Below are 23,398 nucleotides of genomic sequence, written 5' to 3' on the forward strand. Positions count from 1 at the left end.
GAATATCATTAATTGCTTGATTTTATTCAGAAGTAGCAGCTGATGTTGTAAGGTAACTTAGAAATTTGGATGATTGCTTGGAATACTCTTTTTCATGGTAGAAGTTAACAAGACTGTTTATAAGAAGTCTGAGTATCACATCTTATAAATTGATTTTTAGAAAGTCCATTGCAATGTTGTTACTAAAGATCCTGACAGTAGAGACTTGATTTTCCAAAAAGTTTCAAATCATCTATGTATAAAAGATGGGACAACTTTGTTGAAGCTCACAAAGTCTGGTAGCCTTGCTCAGTTTTCATAAAAATTATTGATAGTGGAATCATTGTTATTATAAACAAGAAAGGTAAAAGCCCTTGAAATATTTCTCTGCTTATGTTGATTTTGGCTTACTTCTTCAATGTCAGTTGTGTTTTCAAAATTTGCATTGTATTTTTGACCAATTCTCTGATGCTGTGACTAATTCCAGTCATTTCCAAGCATTGATGTATTCACTTATGTGGCATTGAATCAAAGGCTTTCCTGTAATTTATCCAGGCTATATGTAAATTTTTTTGAGTATTATCTTGTCTATGAGTAGTTGATTCTTTGTCTCTTTATTTCTTCATCTGTTTCCTTTCTTTTCAAACAGTAGCAAGGTATTTTGTTTTAGATAATCTTGTATAGTATCTGAAAGTATTCCTGTTGAGAGCTTAAAGATGGTTGGTAAACATGTGATTAGATGATAGTTGCTTGGAAGTGTGTCCTTTTTAAGATCTTTCAGAATGAGGCGTATGTTTTTCCAGTTGTCATCTATTTCTTTACTTGTTTGCTGTGAAGATTTCATTCAATTATTTGTCAATTATTTTGTGCAAACTAGTCAATGGTTTGATTCAGAACCCACGTAATTCATCTATTTCTGGTGCTGTCCAATACTTTATATCTTTCTTACCTATTTTTCTACTGATTCATTTATTATTACTAAACCCTTCATTTTATTTCCTTTCAGATTATTTTTTACATTCTTTATTCAGTGTGCTATTGTAATCTTTTGGATTGTCTCATACATTTTTCCAGAACTGTACAATGTCTTCTTTATTTGATTCTCTTATATTTCTATTTATTCCTCCATTAATGTTTTCATAAAAGCATTTTTGGTTTTTCATGAAAAGATGATTTTGTCTAAACTGTACAATCCTTGCTTCATATCTAGTAATCTTACCTGAAACTGCTACAATTTTCTGTTAGGCTATCTCCAGAGTTTGTTTGATTTTTCTGTTATCAAGATGCATCTTTTTATTATGTCTTTCTTGAATTTGTTCATTTTTAACTTCTTATCTTTCATGTCTTTCAGCTAGCATCTGACTTTCCTTGATTTTCCTTTAATGGACTATTATATTGTTTTTTTTTACAGATTTATTTATTTCATATCCCAATTATATAGTTATTTCTACTACAGCATGACATCTGAACTGATTCACATCATGAAATGATGTGTCATAATTTTTCAAACAGCTGTGATCAAGTCATTAAGGACCTGTGTCAAATCCTTTTTTTACTACAAGTTTCAATGGGGATAATCTTTTCTGATCTTGTCCTTTATTCATATGTGTAATGATTTTCTCTTTCAGTTCTTCCTATCTTTCAGTCAATTGGTAATCTTCAGATAAAACCATTAGTAATGGAGCAGTATTTGGTATCTTGTTCTGTCTATGCTTTTATATTTTATTCTTCATCTTCACCTGTTATTTCAGTTTCTTCTGCTTGGGTATTTGTCATCATTTGTTCTGAATTTGCTTTGAATACTTCTTTGTGATCTTGATCAATAGATATTGTATTTTGTTTAACTCTAATTTAATAAAACATTAATTCTTTCTATAAATCTTCATTGATCTTCAAATCTTATTCTCAGATACCTAAATCTGGGTGAATTTCTTTCCAAATTTTGGTACATTCAGCTATCCATGTTTGGAATGGTTTGATTTGTAATAATAAACCATAATTTTCCTATTCTTAGCAATTATGTATTTTTGATTGGCCCTTTTAGTAGTTTATATTTAGTTAGTATATTTTGTTGGCCCTTTCAGTAGTTTTGCAGTCTTCATCCTTGTTGCTCAGTTTAAGGTCCTAAGTCCTGTACCCATTACTCTAACACTTAACATGACCAATTTGGTCATGTTAAGTGTTAAACTTACACTTAACATGACCAATCTGGTCATGTTAAGTGTTAGAGACAATGACCAATCCAATATAAAATTTGTTTTGCATATTTGCACTATGGTTATTGGATTTCAGACATATTTGGTTTGGCCTCTTATTAAAGGGCTATCTGGCTTGGATAGCCCTCTAGCTTAGTTCTATAAATTATGGAGCACAGAACCCCCAACATCCCAACAAGGTTACTTACTACTTTGAGTGTGGAGTTTGTTTCCCTCCTTTGGGGATTATATCCTCCTTTGGTGAGATGATTATTATTATGTAATGTCATTATAATGTATCCTACATGGTATATATACAAGTACCTAGTGTTATGCTAGGCAAAGTTAAGACATAACTACAGAAATTATTCTTATTATTTCAGTTTCAACATTTTAGATAAATTTGTTGATTTTGAAGTGATTGTTAATCTTGGCAAAGTTCTCTTTCTTTCTCTTTTTCAGATTAAATTCATTAGTTTTATTTCATTCAGTTATTTAGAAATTTAATTCCTTCATTGTTTACTGATTATCAGAGTTTTGTATGTTTGCACAAAGTTTGAATCTCAAATATTATAGAAATATAAAAAAAAGGACATAAAATTATTTTATTTTTATTTTCTACAGAAATTATTCAAATATCTGGAAATGTTTTAAAATCTATTAAATTTATGTTTTATATTTCATATTTTGTCTGTAACTTAGTGTAATGTATTCTCAGTTTTTGTAAAAAAGTTAATTATCTTACAATTATCAAATTATAAATTTGATAATTAAAATTAGAATAAAATTAGAATGAACAATATTGATAATTGTTTATTCTAATTTTAATTTTTTATTTTGAAAGATATGTATAAAAATTATTTTTAAATTGAAAATGGTATAATATAGAAAACGATATGTTTTATTTAAAAAATAAATCATACATATTGTTCTGTTGATAACAAATTTTTAAATTTTATTATTTCTTATGTTTTTCTTTTTTTATTAATTAAAAATTATACAGTATATTTATATTATAACTTAATTTTTTATTTTTAATGTATGAAATTTTTGATTTTAATTAATTTTTTTATAATAGCTATATAACAATGGGGGTGAATTTGGGGAATCTGAGCGCATTGCGAACATTTCGGGTGCTGAGGGCCTTAAAAACTGTAGCTATAATTCCAGGTAAGTTAGATTTTTTTCACTTTAATGAGATTTTGCATATAGTTAAATATTAAAAATAATCATATGATATTTAAATATATTAGTAGCATCATATTAATATCTTCAATATAATTTATTTTAGAATTATGATTTAAATTTTGTATTTTTTTAAATTTACATTATGATATACAGTTTATAGCAATCAAATATGACTGATACCACGTAATCATTCATGATCTACTCTCTGTTCAATATTTATATTTCATATACTGGGATTCTCGATATATGTCATTTTGCATACAATATTGGGATAGTAAACTCAATATACATTAATATATTTATATTTACTTAATTTGAACAAGAATATATATGTATATTTCCTTCAAAATGTTTATTATTGTTATTACTTGATATTAGCTAAAATACCCAGTAATGCTCAAATTATCTTAAGAAAACATTGAATATGTTTGAAAATTATATGTGGTTTTGTTAAACATTGATACATGGGGTAGTCAGTGACTATATGCATTAAATAAATGCTTCTGCCACAGTGTTAGGAATTTTGTCATTTTTCTTTCAATCTTTTCTTAGTAAAATAAATTTCATTTTATTTACATATCTTTGGGTAGACTCATTTCATTGTATTTGACAGAAATATTCAGATAGGTTAAAATATTTCTCTCAAATGATGAAGAAAGTAATTATTAGTAGAGCAATTAGCAACAAAACAAATTCAAATAATATATTTCAAGAGACAATAATTGTATTTTAAACAAAGTTTGAATGTAGATGGAAAATAATATGAATAAGAGTTTTTTCTAAGTAAATAGTTACAAAATATTTATGCCTAGTGATCTACAAATATTATTATTTTGTTTTTATGAGAAACTAAAATAATTCATGAAAACCCACAAACTTCTTTCAAATGATCATAAAAAAATGAACTTTTATGATCATTTGAAAGAAGTTTGTGGTTGTATGTCCTTCAGAGTTATCACAAAGTTACTGTTGTGGGCTTTTATGAATTTATTTTTAAAGTATGATGAAACAAGTTCATAAGAAAGTACATAAATAAAAGGAAAGATAAATTTCCCAAAAACATTGAGAGAGAAGACAACATTGCTAGTCTGAACATAAACACTTCTACAAAGACTTTACATAGATAGAATGATGTCACGAACAAACAATTTACAAAATTTCTCTTTTATTTATTAGATTTGTAAAAAAATAATTATAAATAATAATAATAATAATAAATAATTTTTTTACATTTTATTAATAATTTCATAGTGTCAATTTTACTTTCAATTTCAATTTTTTAAAAATTTTACAGTGCATTTTTTAAACTGTTATTTGGCAATTACAATAAATTACACAGTATCCTCTGTATTTGTACAATGGAATATGTCTATACACTTCTATACAATTGAATTTCTTAGTTGATTTGGAATATATATCCTGCATATTACATTAGTTCAATGAAAAATCAATATCTTATGTGTGTCACTTTGTTATAAGTTGTGCTTTTTAGAAACATAACTACAATGTATATTGAGGACACCCTGTATTTACTAATGATTTTATTTCATCTCCATTACAGTCTTATTGTAAGATACATTACAATGAGACTGAATAATGAATTAAAAGTACATAAATTAAAATAAGATTATATCATAGAAGAAAAAGCATTATATAAATTATATAAAAATATATTCCCTTTTCTGATGTGTTATAATATTATAAATAAAATTTTTTTATTGTTTATATATATAATATTAAATCTAGAAATTACTTAATAGATTTCAGTTATAAATGAACTGTTATATTTATATTTTAAGATATAATCAATTTATTCCACAAGAAGAATTAATACGTGAAATTAATATTAAAATTTATTATTATAGGTTTAAAAACTATAGTTGGAGCGGTTATAGAATCTGTACGAAACTTGAAGGATGTAATTATTCTGACTTGTTTTTCACTGTCTATCTTTGCCTTAGTGGGTTTGCAAATATACATGGGTGTTCTTACCCAGAAATGTATTAGAAATCCACCTGCCAATTTAACTGCAGAAGAAATAGAAATATTTAGAAGTAACGAAAGTAAGATTTTTATTAATCTGTTTTTAATAAATATTTTGATTGTTAGCTTAGCATTAATTTATTGTTTAAATTTAAAAATTCTAAATTAGAATGAAATTAAAGTACATAAGCATGTATTGCTTTAATGGAGTAATAAATGCACAACATAAAAAAATGTTCAAGCATTTTAGAGCTTAACAATTCATCCTTAGAAATACAAAGAATGTTCCATTGATATAGAAGTGCAAGCTTGATTTTTATATGAGCAGTTTTTTCAAGCGTAAAATTGTTGCTACAGTGATTAAGCTTGCCCTTTAATAGCAATGAAACATTCAAATATAAACATCCAAACTTGATAATTATATATTAAACTGTACAGAACCTTCTAAATTAATTATTGAAATATTAATTTTAATTAATAAATTTAGGAAGAGATGGCACATGATGCCTGCCTCTAGTGCCAAGTTACTTTGTATTTAATTAATAATAGTAGTAGTAATATAACCCAATATAATTTGGCAATTGTTTGGCTTTAATATATAACCATCAGGTTTGGATGTATGTATGTACGTAAGTATCTATATAAACTAGCAGAAGAGCCCAGCATTGCTCAGGCAAAAGTAACAATAGAGAAGATTAAGATTACTAGATTATAGCCAATCTTACCCATTTTCACTGGGTGCAAGAATTAGGTCCCCCCTCTTCCGAGACTAATTAGAGAATTTTTAGATGTGTTTAAAACTATGTTCGATATTTTGCAAAAACACAAAAATCCGTATCTAAAATAGTACAGTAGAAGCTGAATTCTTCAGGATAATCCTTCACCTTCTCCCTCTCCCCAGTGGGAGGGGGGAATTTCAAAAAATCCTTTCTTAGTGTACATTCTCATGATTTACCCTAACTGTGTACCAAATTTCAACTTTCAACTCCTAACCATTTGGGTTCTGAGCTTATTATTATTTATTATCATCATCATCAACCCATCTCAATTATAAGATAGCATACTGAGGTAGATGCAATGGCCAGCTGGGTGCCATAACGGGAATTATAGGCCATAGATAGTGAGTTGTCTCCAGCTGGCACTGTAAGTAACTGAATATGGTTATATCTAAATTAATAAGTTCTGGAAGCAAGAATTGGATGAAGGTCCGGGTAGTATAACTGGCAAAGCAACTATACAGTGTGCAGAAGTTGTGGGTTTGAATCCTGCTTTGGCTTGATTCTTTTCTTCCAGAACTCTCTAAATTAATTATTAAAATATTAATTTAATTACAATTATTAAATTTAGGAAGAGATGATACCTAATGTCTACTTCTAATGCCAAATTACTTAGCATTTAATTAATAATAGTATGAAGTCTGTTAAAAAAAAAGACTGGACTTTTGTCATAGCATGCAAACCAATTGAGCTCCAGCAAGTGGTGCCACCTAGCAACAAACTTCATTAACTCAACACCACTTGGTGAGTCATATACTATAATCAGTTGGCAATCTAGAGCTGTCGAAGTGAATACATGCAGTCACCATTCTGTGAAGTGAAGATGAAAGACTTTAAGGAGCCTTTGCTTCAGCAGGCCTATGAGAAGGACTGTGTTAACTGTTTGTAGTGTCACAAGTAGTTTAAGTGTTTTAAATTGGGCAGAACATCAGTTGAGGAAGATTCAAGATTATGATGACTTTTGATGTCAACAAATGATAAAAACATTGATGCTGTTTGTTCTATGATTCATGCAAATCATTGTTTGACTGTGCAAGATGTTGCTGAAAAAGTTGGCATCAGCATTGGGTTATACCACAAAATTTTGACTGAAAAACTTGGCATGCATCACATCTCTGCAAAACTCATGTCACATCTGTTGATCAACAACCAGAAAGAGAACCATGTCACGATCAGCAAGGAGTTGCTTGATTGTGCCAATATCAACAAAAATTTCATGAAAACCATCATAACAGGATATGAAACTTGGGTTTATGATTATGATATAGAAATTAAGGTGCAATCATCACAATGGATTAGGCAAATGTTGCCTCAACAAAAAAAAGCACACAAGTTGGTTAAACTTGAAGTCAATGTTGAGTTTTTATTATTATTGAGGAGTAGACCATCACGAATTTGTGCCATAAGGTCAAACTGTTAAGAAGGAGTTTTACATAGAAGTTTTAAGGCATTTGAGGGAAGATGTGTGTCATAAAAGGCCTGAGCTGTGGCAAAACAAGAGCTGGGTGTTGCGTCATGACAATGTACCATGTCACATGTCTGTATGTTAGCCAATTTTCAGCTGCTAACAATGTGACCATCCTTCACCATTCCATACTCTCCAGACTTGACCTCTTCAGACATTTTCCTGTTTTCAAAATTGAAAACCACATCTAAAAGGATGTCATTTTTAAAGTGTAAATGAGATTCAACAGAATTTGCAGAGACAGCTACACATCATTTCACAAAACAAATTCCAGGGAACATTCCAACAGCAGCAAAAATGATGGAAATGGTGTGTTGTAAGCAGGGGAGGGAGTCCTTTGGAAAGGATGAACATGTATAATATTGTAATTACAGTAACAGATTTTGTATGACAAAAGTCCAGTCTTTTTTTGAACAGGCCTTGTAGTAGTAATACAGCCCAATATAGTTTGGCAATTGTTTGACTTTAATGGAATATTTTTTTGTGTTTCTGAAGACGAATTGTTAAGTTCAAAAATACTTGAACATTTTTTAATGTTTTGTATTTATTACTCCATTAAAATACTACTCCATATTACTCCATTAAAATGAGTAAAAATTATTTACATTATAGTGGAGTTACATTTAGTTTTAGAATGAAAGTACAAATTGTAATTAAGTTTTTTTCTATAAGTATAACTGTATACAGTAAAACTTCTAATCTCAAATCCCTTCTTAAGCCAAACTGGATTATCAGACTCTTTATAATATAACATTTTTCTACTCTTAAAGTCAAACAAAATTTTGTATTGCAACATTGGCCCTCCTTAAGTCTAAACACAACAGGTACTGATCAACCTATTAAGTTCTGGAAATGAAATGGACTGTTATTATCTAGCTGTGTTAAAGCCATCTTACCAGGAAATGCACCCTTTGTTCATGAGTAGATTAACAGTTTAGTGGAAAACTCACCAAATCTAGTATGATTATTGAAATTTGATATAATGTATTATATGAAATTTGATTTTGGATAAATTCAGTGTAGCATACAGAGGTAATTTTGTGTTATACCTATCTTCATGATATTTATTTAAATCATTATTATAGTCTTATAATAATGATTGAAATAAATATCATGATCTTAAATATATCACAGAATTACATCTCTTATTCTACTGCTTTAAACTTTGTGTCTGAATAAAAATGTTTTTATTTTTTGTATACGTCTCTATGTAGAATATTCCATAACTCAAACTGGTCATATTTTTGGTCTCTTCAAATTCAAGATTTAGAGGTTTTACTGTAATAATATAAATCGCTATTTTTGGATGATAGAATTTTTGTTTAATGTTTAAAACACAATAGATAAATAAAATCCACAATTTTTACTCTGGTATATTTAACTATGGTTATTTTAGGCTCTTTCAAGGTTTAAAACAATGAGTGAATGGTCATTTTTTGAATTTTGAAATGTCTTAAAAAGATTCTAAAAATTAGTTTTATTATACAACATTAATAATTTTATTACAGAACAAAAATAAGTATTTTTAGACCTTTCTTATCAGATTCAATATCCGGTTATAACTCTTTTATAAATTTGAAGCATGCTAACTAATCATTCTGGTTTGTACTATCTGCTTTATACAGAACTAGAAATTTACAAAATTTTAACAAACTTGTTCTAATTTCTTGAATATTATCAAGAGAAAGTAGCAATTGAGTTAAATTTCATTAAGGAAGATAGACTGAATGTAATGTATTTCAATAAAAAATTTATACTTATTTGTAATAAAATTGAAAAAATAATTTATTATAAAAACTACTATATAAATAGAAATGTATTAGTCATTCCATGGAACATTATTCTTTTCAAAAATTTTTATCTATAAACTTTTACTTTTAAGGGAATGGGAAAGATACAGTTTTGCTATTTCATCATCAATGAATTTCTTTCAAATTTTGGCACTTCATTAAGTATTATACTGAGAAAGTTAGATGCTTTTGCTGTACCATTCTAACAATATTTTTTCATTTAATATATTATATATTGGTATAACTATTAAACCCAATTTACATAAAGTGTAAATTGGGCAACTGACATCATGTTGTGCATATATCCATGTTGTTGGTGGCTTAACCATTTATACTAAGCATATTCAAGCAGATTTGAACATCTGCCTGAATATCTGTCCACTGTCTGAAAGTAACCACCAGAGCTTGCAAGCATGTGCATTTGAGAAAATCTTATATATCTGGTGAGAAGTTGTAAAAAATATCAAACTTCCAAGAAAATTCATCTCTGAGATACTTTAATCTTAACTTTAAACAAAAAAAGAATATTTAATGTAATTGAATCACACTGATCATTTTCATTTATACATTTTTATTATTTTTAAAGTAATTTACTAATTGTCTGAATATTCATAAGAACGCCTCTGTTAATTTTTTTCATAATAATTTGTACATTTACAATTTCAGACTTTCATATTTTTCATATAAACTAGTTGATTGATAAGTTTACATCAAATAGTTTGTTGATCATGCAACCATCATATTTTAAAATGCATACATCATTGATTGTGTCTTTAGTTGTATCACTTTAAATATTTCTGTAAACTGATCAGTCCTTCCTACTTTTGTAGGCATAAAAATTTAATTTTTCTGATTCTCTGTAACATGGTCATGCATACACAAATGTGTGCTGCTATATGGAAGCATAATTGTTTAGACAAAGTAGAGTGAAGCATTTTAGTTCCTAGTGACAGTTTTACATAACAGATAGTGGCTGCATATGCTTTGTGTAAATTGGGCTTTAGAATGTTATCACTTATGATAACATAATATTTATTTACACAGTATTTGTCAAAAACAAATTATTTGAAAGTTATACATCTGAAATGTACAAATATGAAAATTATAGCCTCAAATTTAAATTATAGAACTTCATTTACAATGTCTGCAAAATTCATCCTCATTTTGCAAATCACACCTAAATTCAAAATTTCCAGCAAATAAACGTCAAAAGTATACATTGAACTTTTTCGATCCTCAATTCATCCTCATTTCATCTGAAAGAAAAATGAAACTTTTATATATTTTGTAGAACTATTTACAATTTAAGAAATTGAATAATTAAATTAAATTTATGTTTATCTAATATATGAAAGATTCTTCAATTTTCTGATATGAAATTTTTTATTATTGCTTACAGCTAATTGGGAAAGAGATGATATAGATGGTATTAGATTATGTGGGAATTCTTCAGGGGCAAGGTAATAATTACTGCCATATTTTATTTTTAAATTTTTTATTATTATTTATAGTTTGTTCTAAAATATAACTAAAAATAAATAATAATATTTCTTTTTATTTATCAATATTTATTTATCAAATTTATCAATATTTAAAAATTTTAAATATTAATAAATTTAAACATATCAATTTTATGAAGAGTTTATTTAACATATAATTATCCATTTAAATTGTCAATAAATGTGAATAAATGTGATTTGTTCCAATTTGTAAATATATTTTATTCTATTGTTTGTTGATTTAAACACTAACTTTAAACTCCTTTAAATCAATATAGTTTTAAAAATGTTAAAATATTATATTTTCATTAACTTTTAAGGTATGGTATATTTCTCATTAATATTTGGGAGAGTTATAATATTTAATTTAAATTAAAATACATTGCAATGGGGTTTTGCATTTTTGCTTTTGTTTTATTTCATATTTAATTTGCCTATATTGTGCAAATGTTTTGAGAATGTTAGATCTGAATGATTTTAGAGTTTTTTACTTAACATTTGTTAAACATTTTTGGTGTAGTTTACTATCAATTTAGAATAATATATAATATTAATTATAAAATAATAATGCATTGTTAAGTATTTCTGTGAGGTAGACTTTAAATACATAATTATTCTAAATGCCATAAAAATACTTTTGCTTTAATATTTAATGCAGTATTATTTTATAATTTGTCTGAGTTAGAATAGGATATACAAAATAAATATCAAGTATCAAGTTTATCTTTTAATAACAATTGTTACAGTTTTTTGCAACTATGATGAATATATCCAGTCACAAATAATAATAATAATATTAATAATAATCATTGCTTATTATTAAATCAAATTCTATAAAGATTTACTGAATTACAGCAATTTACACTTAACTTAATGGTATGTCAAATTACTCACTGATTTCATTATTATATTTAATTTAATATAAGCACATTTTTCTGACATTAATCATAAATGAAATTTTAATAAAATATATGTAACTGGGTGAAAAAATAAAAATAAATACATAAATCTTTAAAATCCAGGATACATTTTTTAATGAACAAATATTTTCATCTACATTAGTACCCATCATCAGGATTGAATATAGATTCCAATCTGGTTAAAAGATGCACTTTAAAAGTTTATGTATTTGTTTTTAATATTTGAAATCAGTTGCTATTTTTAAATACAGTGCTAGTTTCATAAAAGTTTCTCACTTTAATAAAGGATTTCAATTTTACTGAGTTTCTGAAAATGAAGATAATTTACATAATCAAATTTGATCATTCAGTGAGGAAAAAATTATGATACTTATGATGAAGTAGGCCTATCTTCTTAATGAAGAAACTATCAACAACAAAATTGAGTGTCAAGATAGATTGAAATAATCAGGGTAGTTCAATGTAAGTAATGTTGCTCAGTATCTTAAAAAATAATATAGCTAGAAGTAGAAATTTTAACAGTTATTTTGTTTTAATTACAGATGATAAATCTAGAATCAGACAGTTGGGAAGAATAACAGAAACAGACTCTCCAGACATTACATTTATCAACAGTTTTGTCTAAAATAAAAAAAAATACATACTATTACTTGATATGTTGTTTCAGAAATTTTTTAAAATAAATATTTCTTAATAATTTTGTTGTGTGTAGATTATTGCTGTAACCAGATATATTTGTATTAACTTAATACTATTATTTTCTTTGTTTTTCAAGAGTAAGTTAACTAAACTTTTTAGGTTAGGAAGAATTATAATATAAATAATACAGTAAATATTGTGATCATAAGAACAAGTTTGTTTTCCTTAATTTAAAATGATGTGCAATAACATTATATAATCTATGAAAAGAAATAAATAAAATATAAAAAATTTAGAATACTGACATTTGATTATCTAAGTGGTGATGAAGATGGGAAGATAAAATTACAATGTACACAAATTATATTTTCTTATTTTCAAGTAATATTTATGTTGAATTTTTTGCTTACATACCTTCAGTAGATATAAGTAATAAAAGGTAACACTTTTTAATTCAAATTTTACTGAAGGCTGCTTTAAATAGTATCACACATTATTACTATTAAAAATCCCAAAATTTTTACTTGTGCCAAATTAAACATTTGATAAATTTAATTTGGATTTAAAATGTTAAGAAAAGCAGAAAAAAATTTAGTAGTGTTTTTAGAATCTGACTTAAATTTATTATAATAAATAGAGGGTAGAATAGTGTCATAAATAATCAATTCTCTCACAAATTTTCATAATGTAAAAGCTGAAAATCAACAGTTTATTTGCAAAAATTTTTTAAATGCAGTATTGAAAAAAGATAAATTTCAGAAATATTTCAAATTCTGTTATATTTTGAGTTTTATACATAGTGCAGATTCCTCCAAAAGCTGAAATTTTTCTACTAAGCAACAAGAGAACATAAAAATATTGAATGAAAAAACTAAACTCTCTTAGTTTTTCTTTCAATAATCTCAGGCAGTTCACTAAAGGAGGCTGAAAATGTTTATGTTGAAATAAAAATTTGATAAAAAAAAATTGAGAAAGGTGGTCTCTTGTTGCTTAGTATTATATATATTTATGTGAATAAAATAATTTAAATAAATGTGTATTACTATAAATTCTGGCATTTTTTTTCCCTGCTAGGGTTTGTAGTATTGAGAATTTTGCCAAATTTATGTAATACATAATTATTTCTTAATTTTGTTGTGTTTATGTTAGTTATAAAGAGAACAGTCAATGACCTCCAGAAAACAAATTCAAATTATATGAATTAAAAATTTAATCTAAAAAACAACAAAGTATGAATATTAAATACAAATTTGAGATTATTATTATTATTATTATTAGTTCTGTTTATTTTACAAGACCAACATACTATATACTTCAGTATATTAAATAATTTTTATTATTTTATTTTAAAACTCCTTTATAATTATGTAGAAAATACACACAATAAAAATGTTAAAAGTCAAAGTTAGAAAAGAATTGCAAGTGTTATATTTAAAATTGCCTTTTTAAAGTATATTATTTGCTTGAAATGAAAGTCATGCATCTATTATTTGTCATCAAATATTTGCAGATTATTGTTGAGCTGTTTTTGACTACAACATATTTTAAAAATTATAAATTGAATAATTTGTAGTTTACATAAAAAATAAATAGAATAAATGGAATATTTTGAAACTAGGAAAATTCTAAACTCTGATTTTGAGAACAATTATATTAACAAAATATAATCTAAATTGTCTTTTCTTAACAATTACAAAGTCAAATATAAATAAAGCATTTTTCAATCTATTTTTCTATTCTTTAAAGATTCTATTTTTTATTTTTATGAAGTTAAAAAATAAAACTTATTTATAAATTTTCAATTAATTTGCAGTTTTAAAATTAGTTTTTATATCATTCCTAATTAATTTTTAAGAATTTACAAATTAATGAAATAAATTCAAATCAATTGATCATCATGACCTATTTGATTTTTATGTGAAACATTTAATTTTATTTTTTTAAATTTATTATATTTTGAAGATGGATTAAATAATGGTTTGAAAATTTTGTTTTCAGTAGAATTTTATTTTTAAGAAAAATATTAAAAAATGCATTGAAACTAAAATTGTGTTTGATATGTTCTAAGTGTGATATTAGACACAAAAAAATTAATAAACATATCATGTAATGAAAATGTTTTACATAAAATTTTATTCAAATTTAAAATAATTTATTTTAAAATGTTTAATTATTTGAAAATAAAACCAATTTTTAAACTATAAGATGGTTTTGACAATTTAAATAATCAAAGTAGAAATATAAACATGAATTAAAGTTAGTAATAAATTGTAAATATAATGGTCTTTGATAACAGTGATTAAACCACTTATTATTATTATCAATTTTTTGTTAAATAGTACAGTATTATAATTAGTACAGAAGGGTTTTATTGGAAATTATTTTTTTTAAATATTTGTAGAATATTTTATAAATCAGATTGTCTAATTACATAATTTTACAAAGTTGTATTTAGATTTTTTAATATAGATGATATTGTTTTAATTTCCATCTTTTACTTCTGCTTTCTTTGATTTATACAAAGGCTCAATATATATTTAAAATATCTGTATAGTTCATATTAATAATTCAAATGAAACAAAATATGATAGTTATGAAAACGAAAACATGGGGAAGGAGATAGTGAAGAAAGTTATTAAGTTTTGTGGTTTTATTAAGGATACAAAATGTGTTGTCATTTTGAAAGAATAGGAAATGAATGGGTTATTGCTGTTGATATAGTTAACATTCAAATTGTATTGTATTGCTATACTATTAGTTTTATCTGGATGGAAGTTTACATCAGGTGTTTGTAAGTTGTCTGTGCTGAGTTATTGCACAAGAAAACACATCCAAGAAATTGATGAAATTGAGTTTGATACAAAAATGCATTCCTTAAGTAAGGGTATATCTTTTGGTATCATTTGAAAAAAAATTTGTATTCATATTTTTAAAGATGTGAGTTCAGATATTTATTGCATAGAAAAACATTGTATCTAATTTCATGTTGCCAAGTAAAATGACTGCAGGAGGAAAAAATAGAACTGTGATAAAAATGTGCATCAAGGTCTGAAAATAATCTCTGTTATGTGGCTTCAAATATCTTCATATGACTCTACAGTGATCAGTATGTGCAAGAATCATGATGGGAAATTGTGGGAGACTTACAAACTCTTACCTCAGCAGGGAAGAGGTGCACTTTGTGCAGAGGTATTGTCCAGATTTCAAAATTTAACATATATTTCTTTGTCTCTACTATATGTTGGCCTATTGCTTATAAGAGCAGCAAAGAAATGAGATATCATGAATGTGATAAGATTTTTAAAAGAAGGACATGCTGAGCTCTACAAGGCCCTGCAATTTGAGGAAGAAACCATTATAGGCAGTTCTTAGTACTGTAGAAAGTTTAGAAAATAAAAGCTACTGTTTGTGTTTAAAGTAAAATACTGTATTTTTTACTCTTGAAATAAAATAAATAATACCTAAAGTCAGATACAATGTTTTTCTAGTACTGTTCTCATTTCCCAAAAAACCTCACTTTTATGAAATTTTCAATCCAGAGCATATCAAAATGTTTCAAGCAGTTTATCTCAATGTATGTTATGAAGGTAAAAAAAGAAAAGATTCATAGAAAAAGCAAGTTTACTTACTTTTAAATTTTTCTCTATGATGTTTGTGGAAAAACATTTTAAGTAACACTTGCAGATACAACATTTTTCCATGACCACAAACATTATTTTCCTTATAATTCAAAAATAAGTGTTTTTTTTTTTCTAAACCATTTTCTAATGGTAAAATCATTCTGACATACTCTTGATAACTCAGTGTTTGTTTGGTAATTATGTATGCTGTGTAAGCAGGAAGCAGTTTTATGCCATTTTTTAAGACAGCAAAGTTGCAGATACATTTTCTGGGCAATGGCTCAAATGTATTTTCATGATGGATGCTGTTTTTTTAATTATGTAATATAATTAATTAGATATTAATAAATCAAGAATTTCAGGTATTTTAAAATCAAAATTGTGTGATGCAGTTGGGAGTAAACTGGCCATAAATATTTGTGTTTGGTATACATTTCTATTTTTTTATAATTAGATTGCTATGGATTACTTATAATAATTAGGAGAATTTTTCAAATGTGTTGCTTTTATTTTACTGATTGACAGAAAGAAGATATTATACAGTACCTTAAAAAAAAAACAACAATTTCAGATTACCATCTGTTAATGTTAAAATAGAGATGAAAATAAATATTAAACAACAAATATTTCTAATACATTATAATTATATAACATCTTTATAAATACAAAAGAAATAGGATTACAATTACAATAAATTTGAAAATTAGAACATTTGAAAGCTGTGACATAAAATTTTTTTACATGTAACATAAGATTAATGATATATATTGAACACAAAATGATTAAAGGCAAAAAAAATACAAAACTACAAAAATTAATAACAACAAACAAAGTATATAAGAGAAAATACTAGCTTGATTACATAGTTTGAAATTATAAATAAAAAATATTTTAAAGTATACAGTTTTCAAATTTTACAAAAATTAGCAATATTTTTGCATGTGAATTTGTTACTTTTAAATTAAGTAATATAACCACACAAAATCAGTCTTCAAATAAGAAGTTTAGTTCTTTAATGCTAAATATTTTTTATTTTATTTATTTATTTAACATGAGTTTTATTTATATTCTTTAAGAAGTCATAATTATAGATTTCTATGCTAAAATATTTTTCCAGTTTTTGTAAAATTTGAATATTGTGTATTTTAATATATTTTTAATGATTCAAGATGAAAATCATGATTAAACTAAATTACAAATTAAAATTGCAATGGCTTGAATCTACATTGTATAATTTTTGTGCCTAGTGCCTAGTCTCTTATTCACTTGGCTTTCGAAATTACTATATTAAGATAGATAATATGAAGTGTTTAAAGAGATTAATTATTTATACATTTTTTCAAATTTAATGTGTCTGAAATCATGCTTCTATGCACATTTTCTTTTTATGTCAGTGTAGAATTTCTTAGAAGATTGCCTAACACGTTGGCTACAATGGCCATGAAAATGTGCTAAGCTTGGTGCAAAGAGCAAACAAATGTATTCACTGTGTTATTGAATTTAAGTATCTCATTTCCCAATAATAACAAAGAAAAAGATTACTGTAGTTTTTCCAACATTAGTTAAATTACTTATATTTTTCCATTTTCCATATTTACATGGGTTAAATTCCATACTTTTTATAAATTTATAGTGTAATTGATAATACTGATTGGTATTGAAGTAAGATGAATATAAATAAATTAAAATATTAAAACTTGATATATAAAGTTATAAATATTCTTTTCTGTTATTTTGATGACTGTTTCATTAAAGCCACTGCTAGAAATACTGGCCTAATATGCAAATAAACAAACACAGACACCCAAAACCAGTAAAAATTGGTAAGAAAATCAACACTACATAATTTTCCAACATGAAGAGTTTGTATAACAAATGTTTTAGTTTATTTTATAAACTGCTTCAGGTTTGAAATTATACAATTCGAAATTCCCAAATTATAATTTCAAACCCAAAGCAGGTTTATATTTGTAAATTTTGAACTTCAGCAAAAATTGAATTATTGTAATGAAAATAAATGTTTTCTTCCATATTCAATGGACATCATCAGGTTTTATAACTAGGATACAAAAAAGAACAATATTTAAAAATAGAACAGAACTTTAAAATATAATGTTGCATCCAACTTGTACAAGAAGACTTGCACTTAAATAGCTTCCTACATAAGTATTGGATTGCAAATAATTAACTCTTGTAAACCTTAAAAGTCCATTATTGACACATTTAATAGAAAAACAAACGTTTTTGACCGTACTCCAGTCTTCTTCAGGTTTGTAAAATTAGTGGGAATCAAACTTGTGAAAGGCATCTGCGCTTTTACAAGAAGACTTGCATATGCTCAGCGCAGAGATCAAGACTCTGTATTGTTGTTTGAGTAATAATAAAGTGAAAAAAGTTACTGGATTTATTCCATTAATAGTCACTCTGAAATAATAGTCATACCCAATTCTCAAAGAATAGAAATAATAGTCATCCTCTAATTCTAAGTGCATGCTGATAAACAGTGCAGCTTCAAGATGAAAAAAACATAGATGCATGCAGTTTATTAAAATAAATATGGTATTTACTATAATTTTTTTTCTTTTTGTAATAATACTTATTTTCTTGATAAATAATAAGTTTTCAATGTTTCTAAGGAAATTGTTCATTTTTAATTAATATTTTGTTTTTATGATTTTATAGTTATTCTTTAAAATACTTTTTTATATGGTAATTTTATGCATTTAAGTTGTGTTTATTAAAATAGTTTCTATTCAGAGATTATAATACTTCATTCATTCAAAACAAAAGCAAAAAAAAAAAACAAATAAATAAAATAAATGAAAGAAGTCATAATGTAACAGGTACATTTTTAAACATCCAGGTTCAATATCAGATGCATTCTGAAAACAGGTTTTAATTAAATTTTATTTTAAATTCTAATTAAAATTTTAATTTTAATTCATTTAATTTAGAAACTGTTTTCAGAATTTAGCTGATATTGAATTGGAAGTTAGAAAACATTCCTGTTAAATAAAATTTATGGCTTATACATATTAACAAATTACAATAATTCTCATTTTATTTACTTTTGTAAAATAATTTAGTCTATTTCATTTTTTTCTTTTACTAAAATGATTTATGTATTTTAAAACTATTTTAACAATAAAAAACAGTCTTAGTTCATAAAAACAAGCATGAAAGCAATATGGAAAACTATAGTATTTATGATAAAGTAGAAAGATATTGTTGTAAAATTAAATGGAATTAAGATATTTAATATTTAATTATTTTATTATTTATTAATAACTAAATAATAATAATAATAATGTAATTCAAAATATCTTTTTCTTTTATTTTAGAGTGTGCAGTGAAAACTATACTTGTATTCAGGGGTATGGAACTAATCCCAATTATGGTTACACGAGTTTTGATAATTTTGGTTGGGCACTTCTTGGTGCTTTTAGGCTAATGACACAAGATTTTTGGGAAAATTTATATCAGTTGGTAAGTGATTTTAAAAAATTTTAATGAAATATAAATAATGATTTATATATTTTTTCAATATGTAACATTGAAGAAATATTTATGTAAAGAATTTAAATGTTATATCAGAATTCATAATAATGTATTCATAAACTCTTCAACTTGTAAGATTATAAACTATTTACTATTAGTTTTTACAAATAGTTTGTAAACAAAATAAGTGAAACAGAAGATTGTTTAGACAAACAAAATATAACAATCTTTAGTCATTATTCTAATTAGTGAAAATATATATAAATTAGAAATATTAATAAATGCTTTATATGCTAAATATTTTTCTATTCTGTCATTTTTAAGTATTTATATGAAGTGACTGCTGATTTTAAATTATTATATGACTATTATTTGCTATTTTCTGATGTCTTTTTTTTTATATTAGTGTTTCTTAACCTTTCCTTAGAAATGATTACCTAAAGAACATTTTTTTAATAGTTTATCTTTTTCTAATTACCTTTCAAACAAAATTTAAAATAATAACATACTTTACATTTATTTTCATACAATAGAATCCCTATATTTAGTACTCTAGCTTTTAGCTAAATTTTCAATGTACAGTTTAATACCAATTTAGTTCTAATGCCTTCAGTTGAACATAAGTCAGATCTGTTTCTTTCCTTTTTAACATTTTATTCACTGGACAAAAACATTTTCAATTATACAAGATATTGCAAAACAGAAATGTGGCCAGAATTTTTTTCAGTTCAGGATCCAATATTCAGGTTTGAATGTTGGATAAAGTAATTTAGTTGTTTTAAACCTCCATAAATCAGTCATTTCATTTTGTTTTCAATTTACATATGCATTCTTTCTTATATTTTAAATTCAATTAGTTCTTGAATTTTTTATATTGATAGATTCCAAGTAAATGGATCAAATATTCATGGTATTATTTAATAACTAGATTTTCTGATTTATTTTCTTATCTTATCACAAGAACACAAATGGTCAGAGGAATATTTTAGATTATTTTTCCTGATAGATTTCTTAATCTCATCCTGCTCAGGCATATTATTAAATTGTTTCCTCATAAACTTACTTTGGAAAATATCCAGTTTTTTTAATACATATTTGCAGTATATTAGTATAGTAAATTTTTCTTGAATTTTAAATGCTTTTTCATTTAGTTTTCAAACAAATCATGGAAAATAGTATGTGTTTTTGTTGTTGTGTTTTGCTAAATTTGTGTTCTCTTTGCTTTCTAAAAAATAATTATGTCAAGGAGATTAAAAATTGCGAGATGAGAACTAGAGGATTCTATCTTCATGTTTTTGTTTGGACAATCATTTTTCTGTTAACAAAGTTTTGTTATTTTATGAGATGTAGAGGAGTAGATGCTAATGATAGATTGTTTGTGATTCATGGCTGTATTGATGATTTTAATAAAATTAATTAAAGATTAATAAAGAACTGCACTAATATTTTTGCAACATGAATTAAACTTACACTAGGCCCACTATATGCAGATTCTGCCAAACTAATGGTACCAGATTTGCATTGAATGATTCTATTTTATAATTTTTATTCTACAATAATTGTATTTTTACAGATTTTTAAATATTGAAAGGGAAAAAGGTTTTGCTATTAAAAACCTATCATAACTGTCAAAGGCTGGAACAGTTCAACAAACACACCCAGATGCTTTTGCAAACTACTTCCAGCACTGATGTTTAATAAATGTTAGGTAAATGAAACATTTTTGGCCACTTTAGTGGCCCTCTTAAGGTTACAAAAAATTTTTCACACTTTTAAATGAGCTTGCATTTTTTTAAATTCTTATTTTAATTTATATAAAGTTATTGAAGTGTAGAATGCTCCACATTTTAATTGTTTAAGTTTATTTGAATTTATGTGAAAAAGTTCTTTGGTAAAAAAATTCCTTTATCAAACATACAAGATGATTTAAAAGTGTAAAAAAAATTTTTGTAACCTGAGGACCACCAAGGCCGAAAATGTTTGTTTTCTTTTGTTTATCTAACAATTATTAAAGAACAGTGCTAGAAGTAGTATGTAAAAGCATCTGGTTGTGTTTGAAATTCATCATTAGTACTATGTTTGTTCATGCAAAATATATTCATTTATTAATACTACTCAACTGATATGTCTTATTTTGTTCTTACTTAACTTTTTAATTTGTACTAATTCCTTTATGAATTGTTTCTACATAATAAAATAATGAAAAAATTATTTTATTATTTTGAATTTTTGTATCCCAGTCCTGGTCCTAGTGGGAAATCTACCACTGGATCTAATCTGATTTCTCTATTTTATTAATCAGATCTGATTTTTTAATTCATTTAATTTAGAAACTGTTTTCAGAATTTAGCTGATATTGAATTGGAAGTTAGAAAACATTCCTGTTAAATAAAATTTATGGCTTATACATATTAACAAATTACAATAATTCTCATTTTATTTACTTTTGTAAAATAATTTAGTCTATTTCATTTTTTTCTTTTACTAAAATGATTTATGTATTTTAAAACTATTTTAACAATAAAAAACAGTCTTAGTTCATAAAAACAAGCATGAAAGCAATATGGAAAACTATAGTATTTATGATAAAGTAGAAAGATATTGTTGTAAAATTAAATGGAATTAAGATATTTAATATTTAATTATTTTATTATTTATTAATAACTAAATAATAATAATAATAATGTAATTCAAAATATCTTTTTCTTTTATTTTAGAGTGTGCAGTGAAAACTATACTTGTATTCAGGGGTATGGAACTAATCCCAATTATGGTTACACGAGTTTTGATAATTTTGGTTGGGCACTTCTTGGTGCTTTTAGGCTAATGACACAAGATTTTTGGGAAAATTTATATCAGTTGGTAAGTGATTTTAAAAAATTTTAATGAAATATAAATAATGATTTATATATTTTTTCAATATGTAACATTGAAGAAATATTTATGTAAAGAATTTAAATGTTATATCAGAATTCATAATAATGTATTCATAAACTCTTCAACTTGTAAGATTATAAACTATTTNTTTTGATATTTTCATTAAGATTATGTAAAATTTTCATTATGATTAGCAGGTAATCATTGAAGATGTAAAATATCATTAAGATGCTGGACTGCATGATTACATTTATTTATGTTCAAAATTATATAAAAAAAGAGATTTTAATTAGATGTGAAAGATAAACATTAACATAGTTCTAAAAATATACAACATGGTTTTGCTCTAACACGGTTTGAAAATTGGTTATATCTCCTCATACAGCATGACTTCCTGTTTTACTCTAACATGGTTTGTGAAATCCTCTGTACAAAATTTCACAATTTTTAAATGTAACCTTCATTTTTTTATTTTTTTTTATTTATTTAAGTAAGCATGCATGTTGTCTCAAATTTGCCCATGGATTTTAGAATATTGAAGTTTTCAAATTATTATGAGATATAAAAGAGTTTTTGCTAGCCAACTAAGGTAAACACCTAAAGAAAAAAAAAAAAGGAAATATGCACAGTAAATGTTAAAAATGCAATTTATTTTGTATGATATTACCAAGTATAAGATCAGTTACGAATGCCAACTCTAGGATATACTCCAGCAGTAACCCAAAACACAGTCATCAACTGGATAATTACAAAATATTGTGATGTGTACAAAAAACTCATGATTATGTATTACCCAAAAATTTTCTTATAACTAATTCTTAATACTAACTTACACTAAAACAAAGTGGAAAACAGATGATAGGGGCAAGAAGTATCAAAGATGGTGGACAGAATAGACTAAAGAACTCAGATTGTATGAATGTCTTTCTGCTGTCATGAGGGACCACGTGGAAACTTCTTTGGGCACAA

At 25.4% G+C, this 23,398-nt stretch overlaps 1 protein-coding gene across 1 annotated transcript in view; it reads left to right on the forward strand.

Moving 5' to 3' along the window:
* The window catches only part of LOC111637513 (sodium channel protein para-like), a 179,834-nt gene that overhangs the window by 23,011 nt on the left and 133,425 nt on the right, over window positions 1-23,398 (forward strand). The window contains exons 3-7 of the mRNA XM_023383020.1: window positions 3,253-3,344; window positions 5,228-5,425; window positions 10,776-10,836; window positions 19,396-19,551; window positions 22,270-22,414. Coding sequence (XP_023238788.1) covers window positions 3,253-3,344; window positions 5,228-5,425; window positions 10,776-10,836; window positions 19,396-19,551; window positions 22,270-22,414 — 652 coding nt within the window. The remainder of the gene's footprint in view (window positions 1-3,252; window positions 3,345-5,227; window positions 5,426-10,775; window positions 10,837-19,395; window positions 19,552-22,269; window positions 22,415-23,398) is intronic.

This window comes from Centruroides sculpturatus, unplaced genomic scaffold (assembly GCF_000671375.1).
Source record: "Centruroides sculpturatus isolate CEXI.00-Female unplaced genomic scaffold, Cexi_2.0 scaffold824, whole genome shotgun sequence".
Taxonomy (NCBI): Eukaryota; Metazoa; Arthropoda; class Arachnida; order Scorpiones; family Buthidae; genus Centruroides; species Centruroides sculpturatus.